This window comes from Apostichopus japonicus, chromosome 16, assembly GCF_037975245.1.
Source record: "Apostichopus japonicus isolate 1M-3 chromosome 16, ASM3797524v1, whole genome shotgun sequence".
NCBI classification, from domain to species: domain Eukaryota; kingdom Metazoa; phylum Echinodermata; class Holothuroidea; order Aspidochirotida; family Stichopodidae; genus Apostichopus; species Apostichopus japonicus.
In genome coordinates, this window is record NC_092576.1 from 11600044 (window position 1) to 11623422 (window position 23379).

At 37.3% G+C, this 23379-nt stretch overlaps 1 protein-coding gene across 2 annotated transcripts in view; it reads right to left on the reverse strand.

Moving 5' to 3' along the window:
• LOC139983053 (MAM and LDL-receptor class A domain-containing protein 1-like) overlaps window positions 1-23379 on the reverse strand; it is a 170602-nt gene that overhangs the window by 60431 nt on the left and 86792 nt on the right. For both annotated transcript variants that reach the window (XM_071996389.1, XM_071996391.1), the window contains 15 exons: window positions 21461-21602; window positions 19568-19717; window positions 17619-17863; window positions 16401-16491; window positions 14755-14904; window positions 13119-13375; window positions 11743-12243; window positions 10930-11131; window positions 10018-10155; window positions 8979-9104; window positions 7453-7583; window positions 6718-6802; window positions 5109-5228; window positions 4090-4236; window positions 1766-2037 (listed from right to left, as the gene is read on the reverse strand). In XM_071996389.1, coding sequence (XP_071852490.1) covers window positions 1766-2037; window positions 4090-4236; window positions 5109-5228; window positions 6718-6802; window positions 7453-7583; window positions 8979-9104; window positions 10018-10155; window positions 10930-11131; window positions 11743-12243; window positions 13119-13375; window positions 14755-14904; window positions 16401-16491; window positions 17619-17863; window positions 19568-19717; window positions 21461-21602 — 2757 coding nt within the window. The remainder of the gene's footprint in view (window positions 1-1765; window positions 2038-4089; window positions 4237-5108; window positions 5229-6717; window positions 6803-7452; window positions 7584-8978; window positions 9105-10017; window positions 10156-10929; window positions 11132-11742; window positions 12244-13118; window positions 13376-14754; window positions 14905-16400; window positions 16492-17618; window positions 17864-19567; window positions 19718-21460; window positions 21603-23379) is intronic.

Here is a 23379-nt window from a genome sequence, read left to right on the forward strand (position 1 = left end):
AGGTTGAGCTCACACGCGCTAAGCAAGGTACCTGGGAGACTGCTTGGGCCACCCCTCCTCTCTTACGAGACGGGTTAATATAGTGTTGCACGTTTTTGGCAGTTTGCCAGGGTTGTAACAACTCCTTGTTAGGTCAGAATGGAATGCAAATTAACAGGTGTCAGGCTTGTGAGCAGAAACCAGGACATGACCTAGATTTCCAGGGTAGTCAATATTCCGCGCGCGCACCTGCAGTTGGGATATTTGGTGATCACGTTTTAGTACGCATGACATGGGAAAACGAAAACCTCAAATGAAACTAACTGTTGGAATACGTGGATTTTACTCTTCTGATGTTCGGTTACAACTGGTTCTTATAATGTCAAGTTGAACGGAGCTGGTAAGCATCTTAACGCCATTTTAAATTGTGCTCAAACACTTTTGTCATGGCCAATCAGTCTGTGGATCCTAAATGTTTTTTATTTGGCAAACGGACATTCAAGGGAAAAAGTCATGCAATTGGAAACTGTTTTCCTACATTCTAAGAAGTATAAGTTTTTTTACGTAACACCTCTTTTTTGTTCAAAGTTTTGTTTTAGCATAGGCCTACCCAAATCAACTGAGGGAGAACAGGATGACTGAGGATGTTCAATGAAGGTTTACATATTTTCATATGAAAGGTCCGCCGTTTTGCGGCAAATTCTCTGCCTCTTTCAATACATATTTTCCAATAACACACTTCTTGCGACAAAGAATTACCATACGTTTGAGTTGTTCTTTTTTTTCAAATAAAATAATGTTTCTCGTACGAAATCTGAAAAAAAACGGGCGGCCATTATTTTTTCTTTTCATTGCTTTAATACTAGTTCGGAATACGTGGCTTCCTTTACAAAATATTATTTAATGATAGTTTAGATTGCTTGTAATCGGAATAGACACCCGGGGATTCAGGAAAAAGGAGGCCCCTTGTGCGGGCGAAAAACATGTTTTGTTTTTAACCGGCCCTGCTTCAAAGTTGTTCGGTGGAATTTTTTCTTTTCATTCCAACGAACCAACGGTAAATTAAATAAAAATTGACAAAGAAACGCTTAGTAATACTTTATTATTTCTTCAAAATGTTGACAACTATTCAAAGTAAACTAATCCTCCGTGGAACAGAACCTCTACAACTGAAAAATAAAGTCGGGGAAAGAAACACTGAATAGAAACCCAATTAACAAAAAACATTCTATGCCATCAAACACTTTACTGTACCTTCGTCCCCTTCGCTGCAAAGTGAATATCACCTCTTAAACTACGATGTAAGAAACGGCTGTTTTAAACATCTCACTAACTCTTTCGGCGACTTTAATCCCTATTCATTGAGCACAATAGCATTTCCTGCGTATAAACTCGTAGAGGGATTATACGCGGTGTCTACGCGGCCTCTACGAGGCAATTTCTTTGTCAACGAGTTTATACGCGAGTGTACGTGTTTATACGTGTTTATACGATTCTGTGCGTGTACACATGTCCAGTTATACGTGAGCGGTACTGTACCAGGTGTTTTCAAAGGGTGGCCAGCATGTTTCAGTCCAGTTTGAGAAAGATTTCAATCCACGCGGTGAAAACAAAAAATGTACACATAATGTTGCACCAATCGGATATGCAGTCCATTGCAGGGAAAAAAAAACGGGCTCACTTATTGATTATGACTAGCAATTTAAAGAAAAAACCTTTGGTAAAAAAAATCTTCAGCAGAATAATTAATTAATTAAATCAGCAGACTTATTAACAATTGTCGCACCTGGAACACATCGTAGTCCGTGCTGTTTGCTACGACTACATCCGCTCGTTCGTAGAAGTCGCCGAGGTTACCGCTTCGGCTCCAGAGCAGCGTCAGGGGTCCGTTGATGACTTTGCGTTTGTAGACGTTCAGGGAGCCGATGTCCTCACCGAACATGTGATAGAAGAACCTTATCTCGCAGTCACCGCCCGAGGCCCTGAGGTTGATGCTGCCGAGCCGGGCTCTGTTGCCAGGTTTTCTGGGAGAGCTACTTTCAAGGTATAGGTAGTGTCCTGTAGGATAATAAATGAAACAATCAGTTAAAACAATAGATTAAACAAAACCGGGCTAACAGATATATGGAAGTTCTTCTTAAAGCAGAATTATTGATATGATGGTTAACTTAGGAAAGTCTCGTTAATTTAACCCACGATCATTTTGAAGAATAATTGTTACTTTGTTACAGATAAGGTAATAACTGTTACTTTGTTACAGATAAGGTAATAACTGTTACTTTGTTACAGATAAGGTAATAACTGTTACTTTGTTACAGATAAGGTAATAGTTGTTACTCTGTTACAGATAAGGTAATAACGGTTACTTTGTAATAGATAAGGTAATAATTGTTACTTTGCTACAGATAAGGTAATATTTGTTACTTTGTTACAGATAAGGTAATAATTGTTACTTTGTTACAGATAAGGTAATAACTGTTACTTTGTTACAGATAAGGTAATAGTTGTAACTCCGTTACAGATAAGGTAATAACTGTTACTTTGTAATAGATAAGGTAATAATTGTTACTTTGTTACAGATAAGGTAATAGTTGTAACTCCGTTACAGATAAGGTAATAACTGTTACTTTGTAATAGATAAGGTAATAATTGTTACTTTGTTACAGATAAGGTAATAATTGTTACTTCGTTACAGATAAGGTAATAATTGTAACTTCGTTACAGATAAGGTAATAATTGTTACTTTGTTACAGATAAGGTAATAATTGTTACTTTGCTACAGATAAGGTAATAATTGTTACTTTATTACAGATAAGGTAATAACTGTTACTCTGTTACAGATAAGGTAATAACTGTTACTTTGTAATAGATAAGGTAATAATTGTTACTTTGTTACAGATAAGGTAATAATTGTTACTTCGTTACAGATAAGGTAATAATTGTAACTTTGTTACAGATAAGGTAATAATTGTTACTTTGTTACAGATAAGGTAATAATTGTTACTTTATTACAGATAAGGTAATAACTGTTACTTTGCTACAGATAAGGTAATAATTGTTACTTTGTTACAGATAAGGTAATAATTGTTACTTTGTTACAGATAAGGTAATAACTGTTACTTTGCTACAGATAAGGTAATATTTGTTACTTTGTTACAGATAAGGTAATAGTTGTTACTCTGTTACAGATAAGGTAATAACTGTTACTTTGTAATAGATAAGGTAATAATTGTTACTTTGTTACAGATAAGGTAACAATTAATACTTTGTTACAGATAAGGTAATATTTGTTACTTTGTTACAGATAAGGTAATAATTGTTACTTTGCTACAGATAAGGTAATAATTGTTACTTTGTTACAGATAAGGTAATAATTGTTACTTTATTACAGATAAGGTAATAACCATTACTTTGCTACAGATAAGGTAATAATTGTTACTTTGTTACAGATAAGGTAATAATTGTTACTTTATTACAGATAAGGTAATAACTGTTACTTTGCAATAGATAAGGTAATATTTGTTACTTTGTTACAGATAAGGTAATAGTTGTTACTCTGTTACAGATAAGGTAATAACTGTTACTTTGTAATAGATAAGGTAATAATTGTTACTTTGTTACAGATAAGGTAACAATTGTTACTTTGTTACAGATAAGGTAATATTTGTTACTTTGTTACAGATAAGGTAATAATTGCTACTTTGTTACAGATAAGGTAATAATTGTAATACTTTGTTACAGATAAGGTAATAATTATTACTTTATTACAGATAAGGTAATAATTGTAATACTTTGTTACAGATAAGGTAATAATTATTACTTTATTACAGATAAGGTAATAATTGTTATACTTTGTTACAGATAAGGTAATATTAATCTTTTCCATTCTTCTCTCTTCTTATTTTCTTCCTCTGGTTTTATTGTTTTCCTCTTAGGTCAGTAAGTATAAACTAAGCTTCATTTGATATAAAGAAATAATGGTTAAAACATGTCACAAATGTCTAGGTTACAATTTAAATGGGATCATTATTAATGTAAAAAAGGAAATGAATGCATCGACTACAAATCATGCAATTATTCTCTTTATGCTTTCTTTCAATTTGTATTTACCTGTGGCGAGTCCTGTTGTGTGGTCCCTCTCTGGGCCTGTCCAGGCGGTCGGTGTTCCCGACGTGATCCTATACCAATCTAGCTCATCATTGACAAGTTGTTGCCAGCTACACAGGCCATATTCAAAGGTACAAGATGTGTAACCAGCTGGAAATGTGAAAAAAAAAATAAGAAATTATCATTAAAACTAAATATTTTAGAATATATTTGCAACATTTTGGGTTACTATAGGCAAACGACCCCCCACGGCAACTAGCAACTTGTACAAACAAAGGCAAACTGAAAAGAAACGTCGACATAAATATTTTATAACCGGAATGTCGGCGAACCAAGGGATTGAGTTCTCATCGATAGCAAGTAACAAACATCTGTCACACCCAAAGAAAAAAGAAATGGGGGCATCATATGAATAATATCAGTGGCCAAAGGCAATGCTGTCAAATCTGCTAGAAAGTCAAGTTATGGCATATCATATGCCAATTTTCAAGAAACATTTGATAGCTAAAATGTCAAAAGGCATTTGCCTGACTTTTTCTTTTCCTCCTTCTATTGCTTTCTTCTTTTCTTTTTAAAATATTTTAGCAAGCTAATCAAAACAAATTAAATTTGAAAGTAACTCCTTATCCCTCTTATCTACTCCTTATAAAGGCATTGAAGGCTCGCCCAAAACCGTGTGCCGCGCTTTATAAAAGTTAATTTCCCGTTGCTTGCAAGTGAAGTTTTCTGCTTGTCGCTACAAAATGCAGACAGTAATGAAACGTGATACCTTGTTATCTTTTATCTAGACCTGAGATGTCCATCGCTGCTATGTACACTGTGTTGTGGGTATTGACCGCAGCTGTATGTATTGACTGTACACTAGTGTCTAATTACCGACGGTAGCAAGATGTGTGTGCATTTTCTGGGATCGATGGTGGTGTCTAACACTTCGGTTACACCTCATTCGAAACTAGGTCAGATTACCGGCATGAGACGTTTCTTTGTGCGCGAGTCTTCACACCCTTTAAGGGGATACCTACCACAGACAGCCTCGTCCGAGTTGTCGCCACAATCGTCGGTCAAGTCGCAAATTCTGGAGGTATCGATGCATCCTCTTGAATCACATCGGAACTCATCATTACGGCACACTGCTTCGGATTCTGGTAAATTCAGGAAAAACCGAGATTAATGTTTGACGCAAAGAGAAAATGTTGACTTTGGGGTTATTTAGTTGTATTAAAATGGGAGCAAGATGCTTAGAAAATCTCTTGAGGTAAGTCTATTTTCAAAACTAACTCTGAAATATTTGGTAACAGACCAGGGAGTTGTCAGTAGGGTGACCTGCATGCCAGTCAGGGCTGTGACAGTTTTGAAATAACAAGTCTGGAAAATATAAACTGGCTCACAATCTTGCAAGGACCAGGTATGCAGGACATTTTAATAAAGGCCTGATACGGTTGAGTGCCATTCTAGCCTAAATCCTAGATCATAAGTCAGCATAGGCGTAGGAGGCGGGAGGGCTGGGGGGGGCTGCAACCCCCCTAAGCAAATATTTTTGTGAAAATTCGGGCAATATGAGGAGAATTTTTCGGGCACCTACTGAAAGAAAAATAAATTACAATGTGTTTTTCAATGGTTAAACTTATATTATTATTATCAATATTATTGTAACGACTTCCCGAAAAATTGTAACCAATATGGAACGGTAATAACACGGCATATGATTGTATGTAATTGGCATGCAATGCAATAACCGATTCATGCCTATATGATATGTACATTAAGATGTTGAAAAAAATTTGGGTTATATTTTTCGGGCAAGTCGTTATAGCCCATCCCCAAATCAAACTGGGCTCCTACGCCTATTGTGGTCAGTATAGATACGAGTGATTTGTGGCTCCCTGTGGGTCCTTTGTCCAACCAATGTTTCACATGGTCCCTCGTACAAAGTGAATTGACAAACCCTGTTGTAGATCCATACCATCCATTGACTATTTCATTCCCAGCCTTGGCTAATTTGCATGTAAGAGTTGGGGCTTAAAGGTGACTATGCCATTTATCTGTTAAGGATACATATTTTGCAAATCTGCCTTCTTGGACCAAGAGTTACTCAATTCTAAAGAATGTCATGCACAGGGGTGGAATTAAAGGGTTATCATTTTCACTTTTTTTAGAAGATGGGGGTAGAGGGGTCACTTTCTATGAAACTTGGTCCCTAGTTCACAGGCCTTTGGGTGCGACAAAGGGCCACTTCAATGTAACCAGGGGCGACTTGGTTATCTTTTAATTTATCATATTTTAGAGGCCTGCTATATAACAAATTAATAAACAAAGTGGTATAAACTATTGACAAAGAGTTTACACATTATCACAGTATATTTATGTTGTATCATCACCATAGCAACCCCAACTATTATCTAAGCCCGATGTAAATTAGAATCCTATGAGTATCATATCTATCAGGGATGAGCCTGGGGTAAAAAAAAAATCACGGAACTTTGCAAAAATTCGGTATAGGCTCCAGTTTGCATATGCTACAGTGTGCTAGGATAATAGTTTTTGTCCCCGAGGTAGAAAAGAAATCACGGATATTCCGCGAATTCTCAGAAAAAAGCTCATGCCCGATCTTTTCTACAATCAAGAGCTTACCAGGGAAGGAACAACCAGAGAATGATACATCATCCAACGCAATGTCACCCAGTACACTGAAAGACCTCACTGCCTCAAACTGAATCTGTTTGCATATTAAATGAGAAGAAAATATGAATATTCATTTAACGTCAGTCACTTCCACCGTTTTTGTGGCGGATGTGTGTTCCTTCACTTTATAAAATGTGAGATTATTTGTCTACAGTAATGGACATATCATCGACGCTGTTTAATTCTACACTACAACATGTGTATTCGTACACTGTATAAAATGTGAGATTATTTGTCTACAGTAATGGACATATCATCAACACTGTTTAATTCTACACTACAACACTCAGTCGCTTTTTTTTGGTTTCCTTTCCAAAATACATTGGACCAAAAAACAATACCAAACCTTTGATTACCAATTTGTTGAAATTTGGCATTGTCAAAACAAGTTTAGCGTGTATCAACAGGTATCAAAAGATTTTCTTAGCCTAGCATTACAACTGTATCACTAGCTAACTTATCTTTCGCTTGTGGAAGGGACAGATTTGGAAGCACATTTTCACTTGTGTCGGCTAAATGGCAGAAAATAAGATATCCTTAAGTAGTTGATTCCATAAAATGTTGAATCTACGTCGAAATGAATGAATAAAAACATCGTAGCAAGAAAAAACTAAAGTTTAAACTAAGACCATCCTATGGTTCTATTCGAGCATTCTCTACAATAAGAATGTAAGACAAACTCACCTGGAACTGTCCGACGATGCGACCCACACCCACTTGAATCTGGACCCACTCTTGACCCAGTGGGTCAGGGATCAGCAACAAGAGAGTTCTGATGGTATCCCTGATGATGTAGATACCCAATTCCCCGATGTCTGACGAAATAGAAATTATGAAAGGAAAAGACTATCTTCAATAAAAAAAAACCTGTGTATGAAAGCGCACCGCGGTGCTGTGTTCTATTTAGCTATTGTACTGTTTCTACACATAAAAGGTTATAACCAATCACTGCAATGGGAATTCTTAGTAAATCACTTTCAGGGACTTTCAACTGTTCAAAAACCTAATACTTACATGTCTTTAAACCCTCTTTTTTTGTAAAGCGACCTTTTTCAAATTAATCCAGATGCCCCTTACCCATTCCTTTGACTTCCTATCACGTGATGCTAGAATACTGTTGCATAAGATGGCTATATATGAGCGCAGTCTAAGTTCCATAAGTTCTTTTGTACAATCAACAGGTTACTAAGGATTGTACAGCGTGTTTAAAACAACTCAATATTCATCAAACTGTAAGCATTGAAGAAGTTGTTCAGTCAATAACTTCAAAGTTAGTCAGATTCAATTACTGTATAAAAGATCCATAACCAACAAATGCATTGCAATTTGATAGCAAATCACTTCGTGGGAATTTTGTATTCAAAAAAATTGTAATGTAATTTTCCATTTTTGTACTTTTAGACGTATTGATTAAAAGGAATAATACGCATTGATCAAAACTCCAAAACATTTTGTTTTCTTCTTTTTTGGGGGGAGGGGAAGAGGGGGAGGGAATGGGAGAGGGAGGGGTAGAGGGTAGCGGATGAGGATGGGGAGGGGGAGAGCAACCTTTGTTCAAATTCAACTAGATATGACCACAACTTCCTCTACTTTACTGTCACATGTCAATATAAAGTTTAAAAAACTATATCGCATTTATAAGATCCTGGCTATGAACAGAATATTTCCATCACTTCTTACTGCCTTCGGGAGGCCATTAAGAAAATCCAATATCATGAAATGAGTCATCAAACTCAATGCAGAAGCTTGCCTGCAAATAACTTAAAAAGCAAACTAGAATAAATTACACTCAAGAAGTGTCAGAATCTGTCTTTAATGATAGATATTACGTATTATAGCTATTATAGGTATTATAGGTATTGTTAATATTACAAGAGCGTGGTGGCCAATTGGCTAAGGCGTCGGACTCGTGGTCCAAGGATTGCTGGTTCGATTCCTGCCTAGTTCATTATGTTGTGTCCTTGGGCAAGATACTTTATCTCACTTGCCTCTCTCCACCCAGGGGTTCAATGGGGTACATGTGAGGTAACTTGTCATTGGGCGCAGTATATAACTGCAGCCGACTGGAGGGATTGTCTCCGGGACAGGTTATCATTGATCAGGAATAATATAACGTCTGTAAAGTGCTTTGAGACCTATTGCTGGTATAAAGCCCTATAAAAAGTGCAAATATTATTATAAGTAATATTATTATTATAGTCTGTACGAACCAGTTCCTTGTATGTGTACCCAGACAGTCAGGAGACATCCTGGAGCAGATTCGTACAGGTCTGGGGTACGGAGGAGGGCCTTGCTGTAGCCGGACCCTGAGCTGGCATCCACGTACATGTAAGTCCCTGCCATCATGTGAAAGAGGAACAGATATTAACAACGGAATTCACAGTTTTAAAGGCATTGAAGACTCGCCCCAAACCGAGTGCGGCCATCTGAAAAAGTTAACTTTCTGTTGCTTGCAAGTGACGTTTTGTTCCTGTCGCTACAAAATGCAGACAGGAATGAAACGTGATACCTTGTTATATTTAACTGGACCTGAGATTTCCATCCCTGTATCGTTTATACACCCTGTTGTGGGTATTGGCCGCAGCTGTATGTACTGACTATACACTAGTGTCTAATTACGAAGGTAGCAAGCTGTGTGTGTCTATTTTCTTGGATCAATGGTGGTGTCTAACACTTCTGTTACACCTCATTTGAAACTATAGGTCAGATTACCGGCATTAGAAATTTCTTTTTGCACGAGTCTTAGCACCCTTTACGTCATGTCTAAACATCATGATATAATGTGTTTCTGGGCACCAATGTACAAACATTGGGTCTTTCATATTAATTCTTGTTAAACTGACACCTTTCTTCTCTTGGACCCGAAGAATACGATGCTAATATTATATTCATTTCTTTAGTCGACCGTGGTACAGGAATAGCGTTATACCATATTCAAGTGTTAGCGTTATATTAACAGTAGAATCCAAGAAAGTACAGATTAAAGATATAAAGAAAAATGTAGCAGTATTCACATTTCTTCATTTAACTCGCATTTATAAATGGCCTACACCAACAAGTACTGATTTTTTAAAGCGAATATTATTGGCATTGATACTACAAGCAATGATTTTCATTTCAGCTTAACGAAAATAAGCTAAAAGTAACAGTCACTACTATCAAACCAGTGATGTAAGGATGACAATTCCCGCCTGACGCTTTATCAACAAATGAAAAAGTGGGACATCACAATCTCCTTCATGACAATACCTTCATCAGTTCCCAGGGTATGATCAGCTTCTGGTCCAGTGTTATCTGTCGGAGTAGCTCCAGTGCTATTCATCCACCGATAGGATCCACTGCTAAGTTCCTGGAATCCACACAGACCGTTCTCAAAATCACAGGCACCTTTGGAATGAGGATAACAAATTAAGGATGTTATTTTTACACTTTGGTGCAGATTTTCTGTAGGTTTCTGTAGTATATATATATATATATAGGCCCGTGGTTCGAATCCCGGTGGAGGCTGAAAGTTTTTTCACTGTTCTTGATTTTCCAACTCATTACGATTTTCATTTATATATATATATATATATGTATGTTATGTACTTATATATATATGTACATATGTAGATGTATATCTACATATGTATATGGATATGTTTATATATATAAAGATATAATAGATATATATATATATATATTATTATTATTATAGAAAACCAGAGAAATAAGTTATGACTCATAATTGACAAATAAGGAGTAAGGTTTTAGAAAATATATTGGAATTTTCGGTCCCCCTGGGACCTTCGTCAGCAATACTTTGCAGTTGAATAAAAAGTATAAAATGTAACACAATGAAAGTATGACGCTAGATAAGTGTAAATTGCATTGATGTAATTAAAACCAAATAAACCATGACTATACAGGAAGCAGATTAAGGAGCAAAGAACAGATTACATATGTTTGTAGAACTGATAGTTGTTAAGGGGTCCCAAGTCTTTGTTGAGACCGGTGTTGTGAGATTTAATACGAAAGATCCAGTCCATTTCTTTACTTAAAAAAAGCTACAGTATGATATGGGCCGAATCAAGGCTTGCACAATCTTATGCTAGGGATACCTCGCAGAGAAAACCACGAGTAGACGTGAATATCTTAGACTTGAATATTAGAATCGCTCACCACAGAGGGCTTCATCCGTTCCATCTTCACAGTCCGCGACAAAATCGCAAATTTGTCCGACGTCGGAGAGACACAGCGTCCCAGCATCGCATTCAAACACACACGGTGGTAGAGTGGGGGCGACACAGCGGCCAGCATAGAGTTGAATATCATCGAGGGCAATGTCTCCTTGGTTACCTTCACCGACCATGCCTTCAAATACCTGGAAAAGTGAAAGATATATATATATCCATGCCTGACCCATTGATATGAACTATTCAACTTTAATTGACTATACCCAACTGAGAAAATTTAATAGGAGGCAGAGCGCATAGTCAGATAAAGATGGAAAGCAACATATAGAGAAACTAACAAACATTTAGGGATTGATGGGCAATTATACTGTACCTTGTTGGTTCCATGAATGGTCAACCAAATATTAATCCAGAGTTCAACAATGACATGAATTATATCAAAGTCATGTAGTGGACTTCGAAGATAACATTCAGAGGGACTATATGGGTGTGACTTAAAAGAATACCAAAGTTACTTGGAAATCCTGGTAGTGCACAAGCCAATAAGGTACTGTGAGAAAATCACTGACAAAATATTGAAAGTACCAGTGGAAAAGGACTTGTTAGTCGATATAATATCAACACTTTGTAAATAAATACCGCTGCTGAGATTTGTAACCTACGGACCTTGAGAAGCTTTAACATTCTCGTTCGGCCTTTTTTTTTCCCTTTCTTTGCAGAGTGAAAATAATTTTTATTTTTTTCAATAGAGATCACAAAGTTCAATACGTACACAGTTACTTTATATAAATAGACTAACCAACTGAATCAGAGGATTAAGGGCAGCGATGTCTACTATGACACCATTCCAATAATCTCCTTTATCTCCCGTCCAAGACTGGATCGCCCTCCAATCGCGGTAATCTGCCTCGTTACCCCTCTGGTAGAGGGTCAAGGTCCCCGGGGTGGGGCCATACATGTGATACCACAAGGACATGCAGAAGGGTCGTCCGATGTCGATGTTGGTGTCGGTCACCATCCAGGCGCGATCCCCGGGACTGCGTGGCGCAGACGTATCGATGAAGGCGTAGAAACCGAACTCGGTGCTGAGGGTGTGGTCGGAGGAGGGTCCAGTATTCTGATTGGGCGAGCTTCCGGCCTGTCGGATCCAGTCGAATTCGTCGTCTTCGATGTTCGCGTAGGTTCCGAAGCCGTCTTCGAAGTTGGTGCTTCCCAGATCGGAACAGAACAGTTTTGAAAAGTCGATATCGTCGATGGCAACGTACAGGTCATCCAATCGCAGAACTCCGGTGAAACGAATCTGTCGGAACCAAAAAATATTATTTTCAGCGAGGTCTAGCAGAATATTCCAGATTTAACTGTTATTAGTCGACGAATAAAGCCACATTTTCTGAGATGTGGAAAAGTCAAAATTATCAAAAGCAACTACAAAAAGCAAACTTTAAGCAAACAGGGCATGCTGTCATAGCTGGAGAATTATAATTAAATAATTTATTTTAGTTTTCATTTCTTGGTTTGAACGTTCTTCATCGACTATGTTTCCACCTTTACATAAGTAGTTACTGCAAAAGTTGTTACTTCTATGACATAATTTAAGAATGTGTAAAAGTCAGTTGGCCTGACGTTTCGAATCCTAGCAGGATCTTCTTCAAAGGCTAAATGACAAGTAACAGTGACAGAAGGGATAAAAACACGCACAGATTAATACAGAACAGGTTAATGAGCATGGTGAACACAAACAGATAGATGTAAGAGGATTAGTATACAAATAATAAATGGTTACGAGTGCATTAGTGCAAATATTTCATGAGTTGAAAGATGTCATTGTTCCATTCAACGAGGCACATGCACGAATTGGAAACCATTCATTATTTGTTGTATACAACACTTTCAAATTTGGATATAATTGGATGTAAAATGCACTCATGCAACAGATTGTTTTGAACAGACAGGTTTTTTCTGCTCTCTTACCATTGAAAAAAAATGCTATCAAAAAAGTATAACGTATGACTCTATCATCATAGCGTGCAATAGAGCCGATTTTGCATGCAATCGACGAGCAATTGACCAATCAAATGGCCGGAATATAATTAGGTGTTGTATAATAGACAACGGATGGAGATATTAAGTTTTACAAGTCCTTTTGAGATGTTTACTATAGCTGAGAAATCTTACCCTATATTCGATGCCGTAATTAACTTTGACCTGTCCAAGATGCCAACGTCCACTACTGGTCTCCACTTTACTGAAAGTACCGATGGGGACGCTGTTTCCGTTGAGTTCCGAGTAGACGTCGAGCTTGGCTTGGAATCCGCTCGTCCTATACCAGAATTGGAGACACAGCTCCCCGGGGGAGAGCGTCTTGCTGAAGAAAGAGGCGTCGTTGTCACGGATGAGAGTAGGCGTGGTCTCGTTGAAGAGGAAGTAGTAACCTTTAAAGGGAGGAGGAGGAAAATTTAAAGGCATTGAAGACTCGCCCCAAACCGCGTGCGACCATCTGAAAAAGTTAACTTTCTGTTGCTTGCAAGTGACGTTTTGTTCGAGTCGCTACAAAATGCAAACAGTAAATGAAACGTGATACCGTGTTATCTTTTATCTAGACCTGAGATGTCCATCGCTGTATCGTTTGTACACTGTGTTGTGGGTATTGACCGCAGCTGTATGTATTGACTGTACACTAGTGTCTAATTACAGACGGTAGCAAGCTGTGTGTGTACTTTCTGGGATCGATGGTGGTGTCTAACATTTCTGTTAAACTTCATTTGAAACTAGGTCAGATTACCAGCATTAGATGTTTCTTTTTGCGCAAGTCTTCACACCCTTTAATCATTAGATATCTTATAATCATTCTCTTTTTGGTGGGTCATTCTGTAAGCCTCAGTTGGCAGTCCATTATACACACACACTCTGCCAAAGCCAATATCTATTCTGACGATCTTTCTGGGGCGCTAACTATGCGTACTAAATAATCACGCAATCATGAACATACACTTCTTTGTCAAAAGTTTGGTCATATTTGTAAAAGATCGAGGCAATGAAAAATACAAATGTAAACATAAACCGATGATAACCGTGTCCTGCCTATGTTTACTAACCGAGTTTAATACGGTTCTTGTTGGAAAACAATTAGTTTGGCCACAGATACGAGCAAACGTACTGACATCAACGGTACCTAGCGCTTCATTTCTTGAGGCGGCTTGAGCGGCGCTTTAGATTAGATACAAAGTTTAGGGCAGAGTACGAAGCCTTCATGAAGACCTTCTAAGTGAACGGTATGCCGAAAGGGTTCCCCAGGAGGAAATTGTAGGGACAAATGGTGGAATTAATTACATTCCACACCATGGACTGTATCACCCCAAAAAATCTGACAAACTTATAGTTGTGTTTGATTGTAGTGCAAGGTTCAAAGGTCAGTGCCTTAATCAGTATTTGCTCCAGGGTCCTAATCTTACGAATACTCTTATTGGGGTCCTGTGTCGTTTCAGACATGAACCAGTCGCTTTCGTGTGTGATATCAAAGCCATGTTTCACCAGTTCAGTTGGGAGAATGGGGATCTCCAGTCAGTTGCAACCAATGACAAAAAGTTTGCTGGAACAGTCATGGGCGTATCATGGTACAGTATTTGTTGAATGTGTCATTTCAACAGTGCCCTCTGTTACAAATTATTCATTATTTGAGAAATGTTTTAGCCTGTACCAGACATTACAAAATGGTGCTGGTGTAATTTGATTGCTTTAAATATATTGCCTGATGCAAGCTATCATCTTTCCTACATCTTTGCGAATTTTTTTTTAGCACAAGTTATCGTACCTTGATTGGTTCCGGCCGAATGATCCTTCTCGGGTCGGCTGTCATCGAAGGGATTCCCGGCAGCCCCGTTGGTCCAGGACCAATCGTACTCGTCGGTACCGTCCTGGGTGAGGTCGCACGCACCTGGACCTTGCTCAAAGTCACAGATATCTGTACATTAAGGAAAGTTTGACATGAGTACAGCATAATAGCTCAATTGAAGGTAACATGGGTTAATGACCACTATCTTTCAGAAATCAAATAACCTTGATAGGCCTACACTCAGGCAGACTTTAATGATAATAATAATAATAATAATAACAATACTAATAATAATAATAATAACAATACTACTACTACTACTAATAATAATAATGATAATAATATTTAGGATTGATAAAGCGCAGACTTATTCACCAACAACGGTTCTCAAGGCGCATCGCAATATCACCTGGTAAACGATAACTAACATAGAGACAAATCCCTTAACATGGCAGCAGCTAAACAGCGCCCAACTAACAGTTTATCTCACAGGTCCCCATTTACTGCACACCTGGGTGAAGAGAGGCAATGGAGATAAAGTGCCTTGCCCAAGGACAACAATGTAATGATCTGGGCAAGACTCGAACCTGCAAACCTTAGATCACAAGTCCACTGGCTTGACCAGCTAAACAGCACCCAACTGACAATTTATCTCACAGGTCCCGCTTTACCGCACACCTGGGTGAAGAGAGGCAATGGAGATAAAGTGCCTTGCCCAAGGACAACAACGTAATGATCTGGGCAAGACTGGAACCTGCAAACCTTAGATCACAAGTCCACTGCCTTGACCAGCTAAACAGCGCCGAACTGACAATTTATCTCACAGGTCCCCATTTACCGCACACCTGCAGGGTGAAGAGAGGCAATGGAGATAAAGTGCCTTGCCCAAGGACACAACGTAATGACCTGGCCAGGGCTCGAACCTGCAAACCTTAGATCACAAGTCCACTGCCTTGACCAGCGTAACAGCGCCTAGCTGACAGTTTTATCTCACAGGTCCCCATTTATACACCAGCAGGGTGAAGAGAGGCAATGGAGATGAAGCGCCTTACCCAATTGAGGATAAAACTTAATGATCTGGGCAAGACTCAAACCTGTAATCCTTAGATCACAAGTCCACTGCTTGAACCACTTGACCACAACCACCTCTTCACCACAATGCTCTCTTTATCTTGCCATGTACCATCAAGTGTTTTGCCCCACATGTGTAAAACAAGAACCAGTACCCAGGGTATTCACATAACATGCTAGAACAGTCCAAATGAAACAAAGAAACACGCTTTATTTCTTCAATCAATGATGAGCTTTGCGTAAAAAAATATCACAGAACTTTGCAAAAATTGCGGTATAGGCTCCAGTTTGCATATGTTACAGTATGTTAGGATAATAGTATTTGTTCCCCAGGTAGAAAAGAAATCCAGGCCGGATATTCCGCGAATTGGCAGAAAAAGCTCATGTCTGTTCGATAAAAAGATGACTGCAAATAAAATGGCCAGTTACGTGGAAAATGACCACTAACGCAAACATTATACGCCTGGAAGCCAATTAAAACATTATTTATTTTAACAATGAGAGGAGAAAAAATTGTAAAATATGAAAGAATCAGAAAAAAAAAAAACACAAACCTGGACTTGGACATTCTGTGTCCCAGAACGATATATCATCCAAAGCAATGTCACCTCTAGTCCCAGAGCTAGTGACCACCTCAAAAATAGCCTGTGAGAAAACAAAGAAAATATGCAGATTTTAGGAAATAATAAGTTCCAGGAACGATGTTACGCATAAGAAAATATGACTGTTCCAAATGATAATACAAAAACAACACAGGTTCTACTCCTAGCTACTGAGAATAGTAGCTTTAATGGTGTCTTGTACTCTTAAAGGCTTTGAAGACTCGCGCACAAAGAAACGTCTAATGCTAGTTATCTGACCTAGTTTCGAATGAGGTGTAACAGAAGTGTTAAACACCACCATCGATCCAAGAAAATACACACACAGCTTGCTACCGTCAGTAATTAGACACTAGTGTACAGTCAGTACATACAGCTGCGGTCAATACCCACAGCACAGTGTACAAACGGTACAGCGATGGACATGTCAGGTCCAGCAAAAGATAACAAGGTATCACATTTCATTACTGTCTGCATTTTGTAGCTACACGAAATAAACTTCACTTGCAAGCAACGGAAAGTTAACTTTTTCAGATAGCTGCACGGGGTTTGGGCGAGTCTTCAATGCCTTTAAGAGCCTTGAACTTGTACTCATACCAAGGGGAACTGTACTCCTACTCATATTTTACTCCCAACTCATAACTGAGTCATTTTGGATATCTAGTACAGATACCGGTGTACCATTATGATGTACTCATACTTGTAAGGCTAAGAGCCTTGTCTCTCTCTCTCATACTAAGGGGAATTGTACTCCTACTCATAATGTTGTACTCCAACTCATAAGTGAGTCATTTTGGATATCTAGTACAGATACTGGTGTACCATTATGATGTACTCATACTTGTAAGGTTAAGAACCTTGTACTAGTACTCATTCCAATGGGAATTGCACTCCTACTCATAATGTTGTACTCCAACTCATAACTGAGTCATTTTGAATATCTAGTACTGGTGTACCATTATGTTCTCATACTTGTAAGGCTAAGAATCTTGTACTAGTACTCATGCCAAGGGGAATTGTACTCCTACTTATAATGTTGCACTCTTACTGGTTAAGAACTTTGTATTTGTACTCACACCAAGGGGAATCCCATCTACTGCAAGTGTGTGTGATTGTCAAATTTATGAATTTTATGAATTTTATAAATTTAATGAATTATAAAGCATGCCATACCTGGAATGTCCCAGTGAGGTGGGCCTGTCCAAGTAACCAAACCTGTCCCTGGTTACCGGTCTTTGTCCACATGACCGTGTCGAGGGCTGACTTCCGTTGAATCATGTTGAGCGTGTTGACGTCCGAACCGTACATGTTGTACCAGAAACGTACGCACTTACCGACCGAGGTCGAGGTCATCTCTGGTGAGACGATTCGGCCGAACCTATTGGTCTGACCGCTGCTGTCCACATATATGAAAAAGCCTGAGAGAAAAACAATCCAATCGGCTTGGGTTACACAGAGGTACTCCCGATTTCTTGAACGTTGGATAATGATGCTTTATAGGACAACTTTGTAGACTTGTCTGGATGCAGTCATTGCATCTGAATTTTCTAAAGTTTCTTCAATCGCAATATTGGCAATATGGTAGTAATTATGATGAATCTTGTGCTACAAAACTTGCCTTGTAACTTTATGATTGCCTGGTAATTTTATGGTCGTCTTATTACATGGTTGTCTCGTAATATGGTTGTCTTGTTACTTTATTGTCTTCTTGTAATACGTTTGTTTTTTAAATTTTATGGTCCTCTTGTAATATGGTTGTCTTGTAATTTTTGGGTTGTCTTGTAATATGGTTGTCTTGTAATTTTATGGTTGTCTTGTAAAATGGTTGTCTTGTAATTTTATGTTTGTCTTGTAATATGGTTGTCTTGTAATTTCTTGGTTGTCTTGTAATATGGTTGTCTTGTAATTTTATGTTTGTCTTGTAATATGGTTGTCTTGTAATTTTATGGTTGTCTCGTAATATGGTTGTCTTGTTACTTTATTGTCTTCTTGTAATACGTTTGTTTTTTAAATTTTATGGTCCTCTTGTAATATGGTTGTCTTGTAATTTTTGGGTTGTCTTGTAATATGGTTGTCTTGTAATTTTATGTTTGTCTTGTAATATGGTTGTCTTGTAATTTTATGTTTGTCTTGTAATATGGTTGTCTTGTAATTTTATGGTTGTCTTGTAATATGGTTGTCTCCTTACTTTATGGTTTTCTTGTAATACGTTTGTTTTTTAAATTTTATGTTCCTCTTGTAATATGATTGTCTTGTAATTTCATGGTCTTCTTGTAATACGGTTGTTTATTTGATTTTATAGTCCTCTTGTAATATGGTTGTCTTGTAATTTTTGGGTTGTCTTGTAATATGGTTGTCTTGTAATTTTATGGTGGTCTTTTAACTTAATGGTCGTCTTGTTATATGGTTGTCTTATAATGTTTTGGTTGTCTTGTAATTTCATGGTTGTCTTGTAATTTCATGGTTGTCTTGTAATATGGTTGTCTTGTAATTTTATTGTTGTCTTGTAATATTGTTGTCTTGTTATTTTATTGTTGTCTTGTAATATGATTGTCTTGTAATTTTATGGTTGTATTGTAAAATGGCTGTCTTGTAATTTTATGGTTGTCTTTTAATTTTATGGTTGTCTTGTAATATGGTTGTCTTGTAATTTAATATTTGCTTGTAATCTGGTTGTTGTAATTTCATGGTTGTCTTGTAATATGGTTGTTGTAATTTAATGGTTGTCTTGTAATTTTTTTGGTTGTCTTGTAATTTTATGGTTGTATTGCTATATGGTTGTGTTGTAATTTCATGGTCATCTTTACTAATGATGCAGTACAAAACAGTATTATAATATCGCAGGCTTTACAAATCTTGTCTTAAGAAAAACTGTCTTGCAATAGTATCATGGTTGTATATACATATCATGTCTAACAAAACAGCCTTCCAATACTTTATTCTTTGCTAATGATTGCAGACAAAACAAAGTCTTGAAATACTGAGGTTATGACAAATCATGTCTTGTAAACTGATTGATACTGTGTGATTTAAAAAGTCTTATAAAGTAGTCTACAAGTACTGCCCAGACGATTTCCCCCAATGTATACTTCTGCATTTGACTCAGTTTACAATAATCTCACCTAACAATCCCCCGGTTGTATGGTCCCCTAAAGGTCCGGTGTCCGAGGAGGAGGTAGTACCGAGGGTCCTCTCCCAGTTGACCTGGTTGCTAGGGTCCTGTTGCCAGAGACAGAATCCATCTTCAAAGGAGCAGTCATAGATTCCAACAGCTGAAAACAGACAACAGCAATCAAACGTTGTTTACTTCCAAACAGCACATCCTTAAATTAAAGCCACTTAATTAACTTGTTACTATGGTTACATGACAAATTCAAACTACAGCAAAGGAAAGACACAGTCTTGCAGTGACATTTTATATTGTTGCTATGGTAACATATAAATTCAAACTATAGCATAACATAGCTTCTCAAAAACAACCACTTAATTGATGTGTTGCTATGGTTATATGACAATTCAAACTACAGTAAAGGAAAGACAAAGTCTTGCAGTGACATTTTATATTGTTGCTATGGTAACGTATAAATTCAAACTATAGTAAAATATAGCTTACAGTATCTGAAGAAGAAATCTGAGTTGTCTTATGTAAGTCGAAAGCTGGATAGTCATATCTGCTATATTGTAATCTAGTTGCTATTGTATCATCTAGACTCTTCTGTAATCTAGACGCTATTGTAATTTAATTGCTATTGTAATCCAGCAGCTATTGTAATCCAGTAGCTATTGTAATCTAGTTGCTATTGTTATCCAGTTATTATTGTAATCCACTTGCTATTGTAACCTAGACACAATTGTAATCCAGTTGCTATTGTAATCTAGATTCTTCTGTAATCTAGGCGCTATTGTAATTTAATTGCTGTTGTAATCCAGCAGCTATTGTAATCCAGTCGGTATTGTAATCCAGTCGCTATTGTAATCCAGTTGCTTCTGTAATCTAGTTGCTATTGTAATCCAGTTACTATTGTAATCCAGTTGCTATCGTAACCTAGACGCTATTGTAATCACATTGCTATTGTAATTTAATTGCTGTTGTAATCCAGCAGCTATTGTAATCCAGTCGGTATTGTAATCCAGTTGCTATTGTAATCCAGTTGCTACTGTAATCTAGTTGCTATTGTAATCCAGTTACTATTGTAATCCAGTTGCTATCGTAACCTAGACGCTATTGTAATCACATTGCTATTGTAATCTAGTTACTATTGTATTCCAGACGCTATTGTAATCACATTGCTATTGTAATCTAGTTGCTATTGTAATCTACACTCTTCTGTAATCTTGACGATATTGTCATTTAATTGCTATTGTAATCCAGCAGCTATTGTAATCCAGTCGCTATTGTAATCCAGTTGTTATTGTAATCCAGTTACTATTGTAATCCAGTTGCTATTGTAACCTAGACGCTATTTTAATCACATTGATATTGTAATCTAGTTGCTATTGTAATAACAGAAATGATCCTGTTAAGTGCTATGCCTTTCTGTGAAGGATTTTTGGACCTGGTATGTATTTTAAACCTTTTCCAATTGGAAATATATAATATGTTTTATCATATGTCTTAAACAAACTTTTACTGCATCGCTTCTACCTGTTAATACAAAACTAACTACTACAGCTTTTCTAGGCACAACCAAAAAGCTATGACCACATTGAAAGCTTTCTGTAAGTTAGGTCAAAAGAGTTAGGTTCAAACATACAGGGATGAGCTTGGGGTAAAAAAAAATCACAGAACTTTTGCAAAAATTGCGGTATAAGCTCTAGTTTGCGTATGCTACAGTGTGTTAGGCTAATAGTTTTGTCCCCAAGGTAGAAAGAAATCACGGATATTCCGCAAATTCACGGAAAAGAGCTCATGCCTGAACATATTACATGGCTTTTTCAGAATGATGCAGAATATCAGCACCATCAAAAAAAAACAGGAATTTTGTAAAGATTGAAAATGCCATCTGGAAACTTACGCTGCGTTGGTCCAACAGTGGTTGCAGCTTGAGTTGGTTGGGGGGTTGTTAGGGACGAACAAGAAACAGGTTCCATGTCTACATCGTCAATGGCGACGTGTCCCGATCCTTTAGCACTGTCAGAGGTTGCCTCAATGAATATCTGTAATAAAGAAGTAAAATTAGTGACATCACTAAACAAGAAATAACTAGTGAAAAACTTTAAATCTGTTATAAAGAAAGTAAATTAGTGACAACACTAAACAAATCACTAGTGAAAAACTCTATAAGCTTTTAAAAAGTTGTAACAGATGCAACATGTAGATAAGGAGGCATCATGTCCAAAAATAAAATTAAGCTGCAGCAGCTGCAAGTACCCCTGCAGCACGGCTGAACCAATATGAAACCAGATATCTCTGCAGGTAATGATCAAATATCTGCATGCAACGATGCTACAGTCTTCCATGCCTTCAAATTTTTCTAAACTTGCATTTTATAGCGATATTTATCAGCGCAAGAAAGATGATTTCGTTCTTGACTTTAGGAATAAAGGCAATGTCAATCCTGTTTGCACAAGTGATGTATGTATGTATGTGTTGTATGTATTTTAGGTCCTGCAATCAGGAACTTGTGAAGAAGCCATCATTGGCTTATCAAAGCCGCAAGCTGACCGATGACAGTCTCTTAGTTTCATAGACTAATCCCCCATGTAGTGCAAAATAGATGACAGTGATAATTTCTGTCATTATTCTCAAAAAGAAACATATCATGTATACATCTCAAAACTCTCATAATACTTTCCAAGAGGTGTATACACTGAAACGTGGCATATGACGTCTGCATACACAGGACATGTCTAGCCCTAGCTGTATATGTCAAATAGAAAACAGCATTGTTGCAAAAAACAACAGAGTCCAGATACAAGATGTCTAGATATGGCAGCTCCTTACTTCCCAGCAAAAGGAAGCTGTCAGCCGCTGTGACATTAGACTGGTCAATTGAGTGTGTCCGTAGATCCTCGGTCAGTGCTGGACCTTGGTACCTTATACTACCTGGGATGATTAACATCACTTGTTTATCTCTTTCACTAAGCTTACATTGGAGGTATTTTTAATGGTCAGCACCCATGCAATGTGGTTACTGCAAGACACTTAAGGTCACACTCAATGCGCACCAAAACAGTTAAATAATTTTATACTCCAATATTTTTATAATTTATGTACAATTTTATACTTTGTAGACTTTATATTGGATATGAGGGTATTTATATATTTTGGTACGATTTAATATTTTGTAGACACACCTTATATTTTTGTTTATCTTTATATTGTGAGTACATTTTCATATTTGTTAACATTTTATAGGAACATTTTCATATCTATGAATATTATTTTACGTCTTATATGTTGTTTACAATTTTTAATGTTTTGAGCTCTTGTTATCAACCAATTTCCGTTGTATTTTTATATGGTTGGCTGAATAAATATCTATATATCTATCTACTCCTCCTGTAAGACTGACATTTATAAATAGCTCTAGATTCTCTATTGAGATGTTTGAATAAAATAATGAGAAGAATCTGCCAGTGTACTGAAGAAAGAAAAAAAAACCCAGCTTCTCCGCTACATAAAATGTTTTCGGCCAATTGAAATAAGTCACGGAATCCCTCATTGACAGGACGCCAACTTCAACTCGATAGGTTCGTTACTTAATTTTAGTGAAAGGAATTATGACTAAACAAGGTTATACGGCTACGAAGTTCGATACAGAAGGACGCGATACCAGAATATGCATAGTGCTACTTCAGTTACCTGCATTTGACACAATTAATCCACTAGCCCATTGACTGAAACACAAAATATGACATGACTGTATTAGACAGGGATTAGCCTGGGGTAAAACAAAAATCACAGAACTTTGCAAAATTTGCGGTATAGGCT